The 14,770-nt window shown below is 34.7% G+C and overlaps 1 protein-coding gene across 1 annotated transcript in view; it reads left to right on the top strand.

Moving 5' to 3' along the window:
* LOC138305656 (CUGBP Elav-like family member 4) overlaps nucleotides 1-14,254 on the top strand; it is a 103,004-nt gene extending 88,750 nt beyond the window's left edge. Inside the window, exon 3 of the mRNA XM_069245953.1 lies at nucleotides 14,129-14,254. Coding sequence (XP_069102054.1) covers nucleotides 14,129-14,254 — 126 coding nt within the window. The remainder of the gene's footprint in view (nucleotides 1-14,128) is intronic.
* Nucleotides 14,255-14,770: the final 516 nt, after the last annotated feature.

Consider the following 14,770-nt stretch of genomic DNA (forward strand, 5'->3'; position numbering starts at 1 on the left):
GAATTGTAATGGAATTAATTTGTAGAGTGGCAAAATGTACCATATTTCATCATTTAAGATGATTCATTAAGATTTTTACGACTCGTATTCTCCAATATAACGAACACACTTACAACATATTCATGGTTGTAACGTAGTAATTTTCATTCGCCGTCATGGTTCCTAGAATATGTCTTTAGTATGTGTATACCGAATTATGATAACAACAAAGTCATTTTCTTGGTCCCAGAGTACCGCTATAACTGAGTTTGACCGTACATGGATAAAAGACAACTATTTGACAACATCCACAACAACATTTTATGTACGTATCGTATCAATGTGCCCTTCTTATTCCGAATTACGTAAAAAGTCTATAAAGGCATATTACCACAAACTTTTCAACAAAGTGTATATAAATTAATTATGATATTCTCATCTAAAAATATAAAGAGCTTAAAGCTGGGAAAATATTTGATCCAGGCAACAGAAAAAAACAGGAAAATTCTCATTAATCTGCAGTAGTATAGCATATTCATATATTTGTCAATTTGTTTAATTTGTTGTGGAGGATATCGGAATTATCCTCTGCCATCTGGAAACATAATAATCATCTCTGTATTATTGTGTGTTTATGTATATGTTAAACATATATGCTGTATGGCATGTGGTAAATAAAGTACTTGGAAAGAAAACTTGAAAATTTGGAAGGGTATTAAGCACTATCATTTTTATCACAAAGGTTATAGCACGCTTTCGTAAGAAAATACAACAGAAGTGGCACCAACGCGAGGACTGAGATTAAGTGATAATTAGCAGAATGATCATGCCATATTTGACCGCCGACGACCGTATGTAAAATTATAACTTTTACGTCAATTTCAGTATACATCTAAACACAGCATTATCACCTATAATGACAAACTTCGGATTTTCTTTGTGATGTTACGATGTTATCCGCTACGTGGTAATTGACGCATATTGCTCTGTCGTCAGTCCTCCGAGAATACATCTTGATGTTACCATATAAACAAGAGAACCTGTGATTAGCGAAAATTGTATTCCGCGAAGATATTGAAAGCTGCTTAAGGGAAAAAATGATTTGCAAAAATAAATAAATATTTATTTACTATTGTAATTAGTCTATGACCACATTTTGCTATAAGATATTTATTTGTATATCATCGATTTTCTAAACAGCAACGTCAGTGCATCGAAGAAATTAAGTTGTTTATTATAAGTAGACAATGCATCTTAGGGAAAATAATCTATATCCTAATTAAATACTATAACATATATTTGTAATTTGCTTTGTTATCATGAATTACATTGGTGACCATTTAACACTTTTATATAGCCTAACTCCCTAGCACAACGATAAAGGTATAGTCACCATTCATGCTAAACATAACTTTCATATCCGTAATCCCTAACTTCCACAAGACCCTTTGGGATGTCAGCGACATTTAGGTTGTATGATTTCAGTGGTCGCACCTGGTCTTTGTATGAAGCAAGTGTACCTCACAGCCTACAGACAAAGGAAATCATGTTACATCTAACTTGTTCTAAATCAAAGGACCAGACAATCGACTTCACCTTAGCTTTGACACTTAATAAGGTGTATATTGCTACAAGCGTTTATTCAAATATTAAGTTCATATCAAATCATCGGGTTTATGGATATGTCAGTGTCAGTTGATGCATTTTATTGTGTTTATGTATAATTCAAAATAAATACTTTGCATTCTGATATCATCCTTTGGCTTTTTAACATCCCGGTGCTTCTACAGTATAACAATGTGGTATCCAAACATCTTGTTTATTCAATTAATATAACTTAAAATGGGATTTTTTGCGAAATTTCATTCACGACTGGATCCTATTTGTTACTTCATATTTGTCTCCAAAGTGAACCTTATATTAAAAGTGAAATATCTAAAGTTCAAACAGACGCAAATAATCATCTTTGACATATCTTTATTTTCAGAAATTTAAATTTCAGTGTTCAAGCATGTTCCCCTTACTGAGCCTCATCTAAACATTCATTCAAGGGATTTTCTCTACAAAAAGTGTCATGTGTAAAATGAGGTCTAAATTCCACTGCATTTTTTGTCTCCGCGCTGATTAAAAATCGATAGAGTCTTCAGTCCCATTCTGTAACCCCGCGCTGCCTTCGCTGTCGACAATGGCAGCTTGTAAAGCACGCGACTGTCCTAATTAGGCCAAATAGCGGCACAGAGAACGTGCATGCTTGGGCATCATTCTCCGAGACTTAAGGAAGGCCTACATGGTTGTGGCGATAATGTGATCACATCAACTCTTGTAAGGCTTTTCATTCCGAATCAGTACTTGGAAATTCGGATAATACTTGAAGTAATACATTATTTCTAAGCATGGAATATTTCTGTTCTTATTGTTTGTTTATTTGTTTCTTATAATAATATATTGTTTTGTTGTATCTCCCATTTATTCAAATGAATGGGATAATAATATATTTCGATTCTTACCTTTTATTTATTTTTAACTTATAAAAGTTTTGGTATTGTTGTATTTCGCATTTATTCACACAGAACCAAACAAAAATAATGCGGAAATACATTTTCCCTCTTCGTATACCATGAAAAAAAATCGTTACATGATAAAACACATCCTGGTCGTTTTGTATAGAACAATACACATGTTACAATTGCTGTGTAAGGATACGTGTATATATCATTTCCTGATATCGAACTTGGTTGTAAACTGTGTTTCGGTTTAATTCAGTAACTGAAACTTCCTTCATTTAGCAATATGTTTTGTTGTTTTTTCGATTTATATCTGGATATAGTTTTAACGTTAATTACATGTGTGTCTATCTTTCTAACCAATGGTCAGTTATTATTGAAGAACAAGAAGCAAACATTTATGTTAATCATAGAGAATTTTCATTTTAGATATACCTGTACTTTTATATTAGAATTCCAGCCAAATAAAAGTCACGTGTTAAAGATACACGGAGACCGATTTGTCATCTGTATACTCCACTATTCCTAATAAAATCATTACATTTGAAAGATGTCATTAGTGGATTTCCCTTATCTTAGAATATCAGCTAACATGGATATTTAATTTGTTTATTCGCCTACTCGATGCCAAGTTAAAGTGCATGTCTTGTGTCACAAATAATGGGAAACAGACTGATGATTTCTTCCTGGGTCCAATTTTTTGTGTCTCTGATTTGCAATTTTCCTTCTTTTTACTCTTTTATCAAATGTCAGTGTGATCTTTGGCATACTCTAACAGTACTGACAACGGATTTTTCCTGTGCATGCCGATGCAGTACACTTTTTCTCATTAGTCATGAATCATGACTGAAGCGGGGGTCAGTTCCATCCTGTCTGCGGAGTTGTTGAATTATTAATTTGCCCTGATTGAACTGCTATAGATTATCGACATCGTTCGACATACGGCAATGTATATTTAACCTTACACTCATGCCTGCCTTTGATCTGACTGTCTGGGACTTACAGTCGGATAAAATATCGCCATCGTCTATCGTATACCGTAATCTCCTTCAGTGTCCGTGGGTGATTTATTTTTTATTACTATTTTTTTAATGAAGGATGTTACAGTATATGGGAAGGTGGGGTGTAGTCTTAGTCTAACACAACTAATTACAAAACAGAAACTGTTTTAATGTCCTCATTATCAACTTAACAACTTGCATGTTGACCACTTGAGAGATACATATTATTGGTGTCATGGCTTTCTTGTAAAACATCAAAAACACATAAGGCTTATTTTGATATTGTAGCGATATCATGATATCTAGTTAAAAGAAAGAGATAAAGAAAGAAAGAGAAAGAAAAGTGAAACAAAATTACGCCTTGCAAATAATTTGGCATTATTGGACAACTTACAAAAAGTTGCGATAAGTTTTGACAGATCACTGTTTTTATTTTGTCATTTATTTTGACGATACATTATGTTTAAACTTAGATTTTCGGTAGATTTTCACATGTAATTCAACATTTTTTGGCAAGGTCATGCATTGATGTCCGTCCACTTTTTGCTTAAGACAGATTTTTTAAAAACATCCTTTTCGGGTATTTTCTAACCATCATTTGTGGTTCGTTCTGATGCTTAGTATTCTCATATCTGTTGTATAATGATCTGCCTTGTTAAATCCGGTATCCCTTTCCCAATGTCGCTTAGTTTATGGCTGTTAAAAACAGAACACATCTGGCATGATTGATTTTTTTGTAAAGTGACTGAGTTCATTTTCAACCTTGCAGTGATGTTTTATGTAACAGTAAAAGTCAAATTGGATAAAAAAAAGTTAATCTTAATTAATTAAATTTCTGAATTCAATTATTCGGAAAATGATAAAAATATGTAACATATTGCCTGTCGCTGTAGTATTTCTGTTATACTCTTGAGGCATCACTGAGTGTGATATTGACGTAGGGTAGAAAATCTGGCATTTGTTTGGTGCTCGACTTTTAACCTCCTCTGTTCTTGCCGTAAACATATTTTAACTCGAGTATTTTGACTTTCCTTCATGTCGCCAATTACCCTGAACATCTATAAATTGTCGACGAAATCATTAGATCATAAAATACAAAAGATTTATGCCACCGGAAGTTGTCACATTTGTCCCTTGCGTCAATGAAAATAAATTATTTTGTTGGTTATTTGAATATCCATAAATTAGTAAAGCAGCTATGTAGCAGATGGGAGAAGTTAAACGTGTAAGCTTTAAAGATAAGATTGTATCTGTCTACATTTGGACTCCAATGTGTGCTTGATCTAATTATTAGCGTGGCTGAATACTAGGCGGTTTTGTGACGTCATGAAAATATTATAATTGTCCGTTCGGAGCGGGGGTTGAAATAATACGGAATCCAGAGAGTAGCCAAATTTATTTTGTCATTGGTTAGATGCCACAATGTGTTAAGATTCAAATTGTTTCTACTGATTTATATGTCGTCAAATACTTACATGTACATACACAAAGTTTTAGACGAAAACGACGTTGTGATGTAAACCCATAAGTGTGGTTCGTAGTAATACTTGTAACATCTGAAGCTACTTTAATTTTATTTCATGTCATTGACAAAAATTCCATAAAATTCAGAACTCCAAAAAGCAAGGTAACATCAGAAACATCTATGTACGGAGACAAAAAACCCAATATATCGTAATGACATTTTTATTATCCTCTATTATGTATCATTGTAATATCCCCGTATTATATGTTCGTCAAGCAACCTCAATTTATATCATGTCGCCGACTATATTCCGTAGAGTGTACAATAATACGTGAACATATGCCAGTCGGCCCTGGACGACAGGTGTCGGATTGTGTTGTAGTGTAGGGTGTATAAAATTACCTGATGAATAATAATTTTACCTGTCATAGAGATATCATAGTTACCTGAGATTTCTTTGTCCTAATCCACATGTATAACGGTACAGAAGATTAAATGACATATGGATAATACCGTTACTAACGATCCCTATTTACCAAGTCTAGCACCTGTACTTTAGGGATCTGGTGATGAGTCTATAACGGAGTGTAGGGGAGTTGTTAAATTATGTGACAAATGTATACCGGATTGGGAATAGGTGATAAAGATATCAAATGTTTACCTGTGTAAATACAAACACCTGTCAGCGGCACGCGACTCACATGAGAGGTAACTGGGGGTTTTAACAAATCTAGTGGGAATCAGATTAAAAGATAAAAATTGTCGAAAAGGATTGATTTATCAAAATAAATATTTAATTTTCTAAGGTATTAATTTTGCAGAAAAATCAAATAAATTGTAGTTTGCACGCAAAAACCCATTACTGCTTTAACAGCATTGCGCATGTCTTATTTCCTAAATACGACCAAATATCTGACTGGTTTTTTTTGTTTTTTTTTTTTTACGGAAACTGCGACTTGCCTTCGCTACCCAAACTCAATACAATTATATGTAATTTATATATATATATATACCCTTTGGTTATGACTACGTAAAAAGGAACTTTTATAAGATATTCAATTGCCAACATAATGCATTTTCTCTTTTTCTCTTACAAGAATTTTATGCTGATTACAGCGTGGTTAAATACCAGTAAAACGAGAATTTAAACCCACATGTTAATTACAAACCTGTTTATATAATTACCTATCGGGGTATCTGCTGTATATACATACTACAGAGAGAGGAGGAATATTGAGGTTTAGTTATCTGAGAATCTGTGTGTTTTATGGGGTGGTAATAGTGCCTCGTTATACGGTAAATATGGTGCGATGTACGTCATACAGACAGGAGTCCACAGAGGAAAGTGTTCATGTTAAAGCTGCGGTACACATCCGCGGGTAATTAAATACCGTGAAATACTACCACTGCTGTTCTATCTATATTTGTATTTCCCGTGTTGGCATTGTGGGGGAAGATTATCGCGGAAATACTGAAATGGTATAGAATAAAAACAAATCTTGTTAATTCCGTTCTCACGGATACGATACACATATTTTAACAATAGCTACGTAATGGCGATTTTTGGAGGGGATTGACGCATCGTGAACCCATCTTTCAATATTTAACCCAATTTTTGTTTTATTTTACATTTCACATTCGCAAACAAATACGTTGACGAAGCTTTATTTCCATTACGATGTCTCCTTTTCTATCTTGTTTGATTGCTAATCATTTTATTTGTAACTTAAAGAGAAAGGAACGAAAAGAAAAAAATATGAAGGAAGATCTGCAAACATAACTAGTTTGAGCGTGTTACAAATGTTTGGATTTAATGTAGTCACAGATACCTTAAGAATACTCTCCACTTAGCAGTTAATTGCATTTGGCAGAAAGGGATCATCATACCTTTAAGTACCGTACAACACACAATATGTTTTGATTTGATAAATCACTTTGAAGTTAAGGAAGGATCCTTGAAATTGTTGATAAAGTAAATAGTCGTCAACCAACAGAAATCACTATCTTTTGAATTTATTATGATAAAGTCAAGGATATACCTGTTGATAGCAGAAGAAAATTGAAATACAGCTTCATATTAAAATGGGTTGTACCTGTAAATATGAACAAACTGAAAATACGATGTATAGAAAGATCATAATACAAAAATGCAATAAAACGTCCGTGGAGCTTTGAGTTGACTAAACTGCTAACAGCGAAATGGCAAAATTGACCGAAATGGCAGACAGTTGTTCCCTTTCTGTTAACACTCGCAAACCATATGGCGCATGTCAATCCCCTTCCCTCCCTCTCTTCCCCCACCTTAACCTCCACTCTTCATACTAAACCAATCGTTTTGCTCGCCTTGCAAATTGTTTCTCGACATTCTTTCCGTTTGTCGAATTGTTTGAAAGACTGTAAGGTTAAGTTACATTTCAGTTATTTTTTTAAGGCGTGATTCAGTAACAATATAAATTAAGCTACAATTGTTTTGTGGCACACGATGCAGTAAGGTTGCATATTAAAACCAAAAGTAAAGATAGAAGGTTATACGTCACGCATCTCTTTCCGACAGAGAGTGCCAGCTGATGGCACGCGCCGAATTACTGCACGCGCTATATGATATACCCGGATGTAAATTGTTTTCATCTTCACTTCCTGTATTAAAGAGTGAAACGAACAAACCAAAAGCACGTGAGAAAGCAAAACTGACTTACAGGTTAAGATAAACTTATATGAGTAAGTACAATTGGGTTACTTGGGAATAAATACAATCATAATCACCTCAGTGAATATCGTAATAAACAGGTTTCACAGCCTAATGTCAATTACATATGTAGGTTATATGGTTTAGAAAAGTGGAGTTTCCATAGAAAATCCACAATCGGTCTTCACGTTTGTCGAAACCATTGTGCAGGGCGATAGGAGAATGTGAAACATTTCACCGATGTGGTTAGGTCCAACCAGTGGAAAAATTGGATGCCTAGATATGTTTTTGAGAACCATGGTGCTGTTGAAATAGCCAAAAAATGCAAGAAAAAAATGGAAGCGGAAATTTTTGGTTTTGAGCCGTCATTTGTTTTTGTTTCCTCGTTCATCACCCCGTCATAAAAGTGCTCAGGACGTGTAGAACCCGGGAAGACGCTCGGACAAGATATCTAACGTTAACTCCTCTCGCAGGTTTTGATTAATAGCGAAAGTACGCCCCCTCGCGCGCGCTAATTACCATACCATTCATCATCCCGCACGAGGAACATTTTAAATATACAACAGCTGTGTGTCATAAGACGAAACGTTAATTCAATATGATGCCGCTTCTTCTGTTTTTAATCTATCATCTCCTGAGCGTTTGTAGTGTACGGAGATATACATAATAAGGCGAAAGAGAGGAGAAAACGGCTTCGTGCATTTCCGGAACCAATCAAGGTCCTTAGAAAGCTTTTAAAGATCGATTATTACCGGAAGTAGGATATCAGGGAACATCCAAACACAAAAATGTGTAACATAGCTATTTATAGCTGGTGTCTGAAAACATCCAAAGCTAGGTCAAGTCGGATTAAAATCCATTGTAATAGTGTATACATGTGATTACCAGAAACTATTTTGAAAGCTGTCAGTTCATTTTCAACAAAAATTGGTTGATAGTTCCTCAGGCAATTTATTTTGTGTAATTGCATTATTTTTAAGAATAACATTAGAAAGTGAAGTGGAATTTACAAAATAATAATAATAAAAAAATAAGTCATAGTGTTGTAGAATTTGACCAGTAGGATGGAACTTACAAAATAAAAGTAATCGTAACAGTACATTTTATGATTTATCTAACTTCCTTCATCATTATAGCATCTTTTTTGTGAGTTATTTGGACCGAAATGGCAGCGACGGTAATATGATCTATACAAATTATAATTACGAACAGGTAACAAAAGGCCACGCGGTTCGCGAACATTGAGTGTTTTCCCTAACAGAGACCTCTGTAGAGTGTTTTCTTCTGGTACTCCGGATTTTATCCGCTTTTTTAACATATGTTTGTTGAAACCGGACAGTTAATAAATATGAAACAAAACAGAAATAGATCAGATTTAAACAAAAAATATTTTCGCAAAACTACTTCGTTAACAATTTCCTGATAATTTTTGTTCCCACATCTCATTTATCCCGCATCATCCAATCAGTACCTAGTTCACATATCGATGAATGTTGGATTTAATTTGCAATCCGAACTGGTAATTCTGGAATTAGGATACCTGAACAGAGGTTTTAATTTAGCCGATCTAATAATGTAAAATGGATCGTAATCACGGGAAAATCTAATGTTTCAAAGAAAAGATAATGAAGATGACTCGGATAATCTCAGATCAAAGTGATGTCTTCAATACGAGGGATCAATCATTTCTGTAAATGCCGATATCAAGCATTGTTATCTTATCTCATAATGCTACGATATCGAAATTCGGATAATCTGTCACAAATAAACCTCTTAAATCTTTCTTTATTTTCAGAATAAGGAGGAAATGTGATATTGGTGAAAGCTGAGCATGTAATTAATAATCTGACAGAACATTTTCAACTATATAGAACTATTTAAAGTTTTTATTTAATTTGTGTATTAAGCTGACAAGTCACTGAAAATTTAGATTTCAAGAATAAAACATATCAGTTCTAATGAGACATGATCTGGGTTCCTCAATACTTCAATAGAAGTCAATGACGGATCGGGTTACGGGCCTGTCGAATAGGATTCATTTTGTACTCAGGTATCTGTCCTTGTATACATAGTCATGTGGATTAGCAATCAATTTATAATATAGCTTCATTATAAAAGAAATTTAATGCCACTCTTTGCTCAATGAGTTATCTGAACAATGTAATGTTGATCATTCTCTGTGCGTATTATGCAAAATATTTTTGATGTTTGAAGTATATTTTTGTCGAACCGTAATTTAGTAAGAAAAAAATGGGTTTCAACCGAAAGACTAACCATTCTTTAAAGAACAGCCTCGATCTTGTGTTCTTTAACTAATCAATATTTGAGTCATTGAAACTTTTTATATCAGCTGTACACGAAATACACAAAGCAAGGTCGCTAATGACACAGATTTTAGATAGACTTGGATGACCCAACACAATCGGTTGGTAGTTTCTTCATAGCACGCAAACATTCTATTGATTTTGGTGAAAGTGAAATTTACCCGCATTTTATGTCTTAAGCTGAGTGTGTATATTTTAATTAAATGGAGATGCGAAAATAGTCATACAAAAAGCTATCCGCTGCAGCGCATGTTTAAAGACCTAAAAAAAAAAGAATTTACAGGAAATAAAATATCCATGTATAATTCACATATATTTCATCTTTACATATCCATTATTCAATGATTAGTTGTCTCGTCGGAAAAGTATCAGTTTACGATTGCAATTGAATATGCCAAACAGAGTACGTAAACATGTACAGGTAGAAGGTCACTTGACAGTTATTTTGATGTTTTATCAACTAACTTGTGTCTTTATCCCATAATTATCTTCACGACTTTCAATATTTCGCTTGCTTCAATAGGATGTCCAAAAGTATAATCTCCTTCTTATCTTTCAAAATGATCAATTTTGAATTTAAGACTGTGGGAGGTCACGACATCTCATGAGCTATAAATTTGAATAAAATTGTTGAAGAGAATCGTTATTCAGGTTTTGCGTAGTATTATTCGGTTTAACGACTTTCGCTTCCATTTACGTTACTTTTCCCATGTTCGTTACTCCATTTATCGATGGTGGACTTCCTGTCTTTATCGCTAATGGTAAAAACGGGAAATTGACTTCCGGCTGTAGTGCATCGGCATCCGGTAATTTGGTTGGTTGTCACGTGATACTTGGTTGAATTCTGATACGGCTCATATTCTGTAAACCACATCGGAATTACACCACTAAAATGGAACATGAAAAGAAAATGTGACTTTACCTAAAAAGACCTATAATTAGATTCGCGTGCTGTTCGCCGTGATTGATTTAGATTATTGATATTGAACAAATCCAGCTTCCTTTAACCCCAACACCGGATATAGACACACTAAATAATTAAGTCTGCAGTAAGAATCTCGAGTACAATAAGAAGTCAGGAGGGCAAAATTATGACATGACTAATTTAGTATTAACTTATTTTTGGAATCACTAACCAAGACTATTTACTCCAAGTCAACGAAACAAATTGTAACTTATCCTAGTTTGTGGTTTCTTGTGACTATACTTCGTCGATATCATGGTGCTGCATATTGTTTGTTTTAAAATCTAATATTCTAAATAAACTTATTGTTTATGGTAACTCATATGCATCACGAGTTTCCATCTAATGAAGAGTTCACTGCGTTATATTTTACGTTATAGACTCATATGGTGCTGCCATCGATACGCTTGAATTGTTTTCAAAATAAATTAATTTGCAGCAAACCATTGTGTTACTCTATTACTCTCTTACTAATGATTCTGCTAGACGTGGTTTCATGCAATGCTGACATTGTTTGCTCTGTCGCAATTTATAAAACATTTCTCCTCATTATATTATGTATTTTCACTGAAACCTAAAATCATGAAATAGATCAAATCTATCTCACACTGATCAATAAAGTAAAGAAATAGATTAAATCTCATAAAATGAAGTAAAACAATAACAGAGACTTGAATGAAACAAAACAATTGTATTACTATGTTAACAGATGTCCGGAGAATCCGTCCTTGGCTTTATAATTACACCGCTTCTACTGTTTCCGTATCTCCTCGCCTTTGGGGGGGTTACTGATACCAAGTAACTGTCTTGGGGTAATGTGGTGATTTCTTCAGCGCTTTATATGTAATATCAGAAGTCAGAAATCGAATTTAACACACCAACGGGGCACTTACAAATGTCATCTGGGTCACCGTATACTGAATATAAAGAAAACGCTAATTGTTATAGAAACAGGCGTATAATGTCGTTGTTGATGGTTATTCAGTAAATGCGATTCTGAAGATATATCTCGATTGTATTTTGTAATAAAACTGTAGTGGGTAATTTGATTTGACAAAATTCATTAAGAATATGTTTACTGTATTTACGTTTTTGTGATATCCCTCACTTAAACTCAACCTCGATACTCCAGGGGTTCCGATCACTTACGATCTCTACACCCATGGACTATTTCACAGAAACTGGAGGCAACAGAACAGGAAATTTAGCCCTTTGATGCACATGAAAAGAACCGTATAACGCTACACTGTGATTGACTGTGTGGCGTTCAGTTGGGCGTCGCTCTCTCTCTCTCTGTCTATAATCTTCGAAGGAATTTTTGCTGTGATTGGTTCAGAGCTTTTCCTCTGAGCTGCCTTCAGTTTTAGCCCAGGGGTGCAGAGATCGTAAGTGATCGGAACCCCTGGAGTATCGAGGGTGACTTAAAATGTGAAGATGACCAAACAACTATACTCCTCCTTTCCCTCTATTAGCATGGCTGATATTCAGCGGGGAGAGCTCAAACTACTCAGGAAATATTCACATAAAACAAATGTCTGCTTTTAACCTGTCATTTTTCGGCATATCAATAATACATGCTCCTCCAGTGTTTTGACAAATTATTTCTTTTCACTTGTTCTAGTGCATTCCGCAATTTCATATTAACCGATTAATGGGAGTATAAAATTGCCATACGATACCACGCGGGACCACTAACATCCGATCAAATAGTGTTACATTTTTTTTAGAACGTGGAAATGATATCTTATTAACTGCTGAGTCGTTTGTTTATTCATTTCGGTAATTGCAATTGCCGAGCTGTCGTTCCGGTTTTACGTTTTTATGTCGGATGTTTGGAATTGTATGTCTTATAATCTATCATCGTCATTAACCTTATTTTGGACCTATTGGCCTCGTTGTGGAGGGTTTCAGTAAAATGCTAGAATTGCATCATCCTCATATGTTAGCTATCTTCTTGACGCAGCGACGTAACAAGTCAGTTTCAAAACAAACGAAACGAATATAATTTTGTAATTAATAATAAACAAACGAAGCGAAATTGATATTAATCATAATAACTCACGCTACGGTATAGTGACATTAGGTTTTTTAAACTTTAAAACGAGCGGTTTGGGGTGGTATACACTTACCGTTCCATTTGCAGATTCGTACCAGTTGTATGTATCGATACGTATCTGTTGTATCTCAAATGCAACGCGCCGTACCAGCTGAAGTGTACCGTACAAGTGAATCGTTTTTAGAAGCGTACCACTTGGATCCAAGATGGCGGACTCGAGATTTTCCATTTGTGATCGAAACGTTTTCTTTGTTGAAAACAAGACAGAGTTTATTTATAGCTGATAGAATTACATGGATTATTCATTTCAATGTTTTCCGAAACTACTTAGGTATTAATTTTATGTTCATTTTGTTGTTAACACAGAAAACACTTGGCTTTTATATTCGAAGAGTATCATTCATGAATATTGGTGCCGCCATCATGGAAAAAATCCAAACGCGTTCCAATTTGGGTGCCGTATCAATTTTGAACAACTGGTACGAATCCGAAAATGGAACGCACGGATAATGTTAAATACAGGCTCGATCACTCAGCTGAAGAAGGATGTTGATTTTTTACGTCGGAGACCCGGGTTCGATTCCTTTTTTCGGCTCTCGACAGGAATATGTATTATATTCCCTTGTTCTTATACATATCAATAACGATAGAAATTTGGTAATCTCAGAACTGCATGGAAATGTGTTGTTACCTGCATTGTTCAGTACATGTTTCTTGTAATGGTTTTGGTGATATGCATTATTTCGATGACTTGCAGTATTATTAAATTGAACATGACGGTGTATGTATGAAATGTGGATAAGTGGCCTTTTGGAAATAGAAAAGTCGATGTCATTTTCGGTAATACTGTTGTGTTACACTACCTCCATAAACTGACAAAGTCATAAGACGTTCAAAACAAACTAAACAAGCACGATTTTTGTTACTGTATCATCATCATTTTATTCTGGTACTCTTTGATAACACTTTAACATTTTCCACAATTTTTCACAGAATTGTCTACCCTTCCGGATAGGCATTGATTGTGACGTCTTAATTTATTGTCATTGTTATATTATTTCCTACTCCGGTGCAAAGCTGCATTTACTTTCTGTCAAACTAAATTAGTTTATCAATGTACTTACTGTTCTTAACTTCTGTACGTTTCAGATGAACCGTCCAATTCAAGTGAAACCCGCCGACAGTGAGAGCAGGGCAGGTACGAAAACTGACCAAGGTGATTTTTGTGTGACCTCCTCTTTCCCTGTTTCTGTCTTACTTCGTATTGAAGCTTGAATTAATACAGTTGAACCCCGACGTATCTTACACGAATATATCTCGAATTGAATTTAAGAAACCATATTAATATGACCCTTGATATTCAAATCTGAATTCTATTATTGACAAATTTGGGTCCCGGTGCTGAAGCCCGGTGGATTTAGTGATCAAGCGGGTATATGCATTCTAAAATGCCTGTAATACGGGTCAACGCGGGGAAATCCGGTGAGTTAGCAATGTTGATATTGATCAGGCATTGAATATAGGTTTCAACTGTATTAAAGCATGTGTAGTGGACCTGCAATAACCCGGACGCTGATAACCCGGAAAATTTACAATCTGAAAAGAAATGCCAGCGATAGTTTACAATTCATGATTAGGTGTTTGGGCAGGTGAAGTAAGTGCCTGGGTTATCATGGGTCCACTCTATGTAAAGTTGAGATTTTGCAGTCAATTGATACCACAAACAATAAATTATTCCATCACCATCCTAGCAGTTATGGGTAGGGTTTTTATCTACTTGATCATCACATC

The sequence above is a fragment of the Argopecten irradians genome, chromosome 13, assembly GCF_041381155.1.
Source record: "Argopecten irradians isolate NY chromosome 13, Ai_NY, whole genome shotgun sequence".
Taxonomy (NCBI): Eukaryota; Metazoa; Mollusca; class Bivalvia; order Pectinida; family Pectinidae; genus Argopecten; species Argopecten irradians.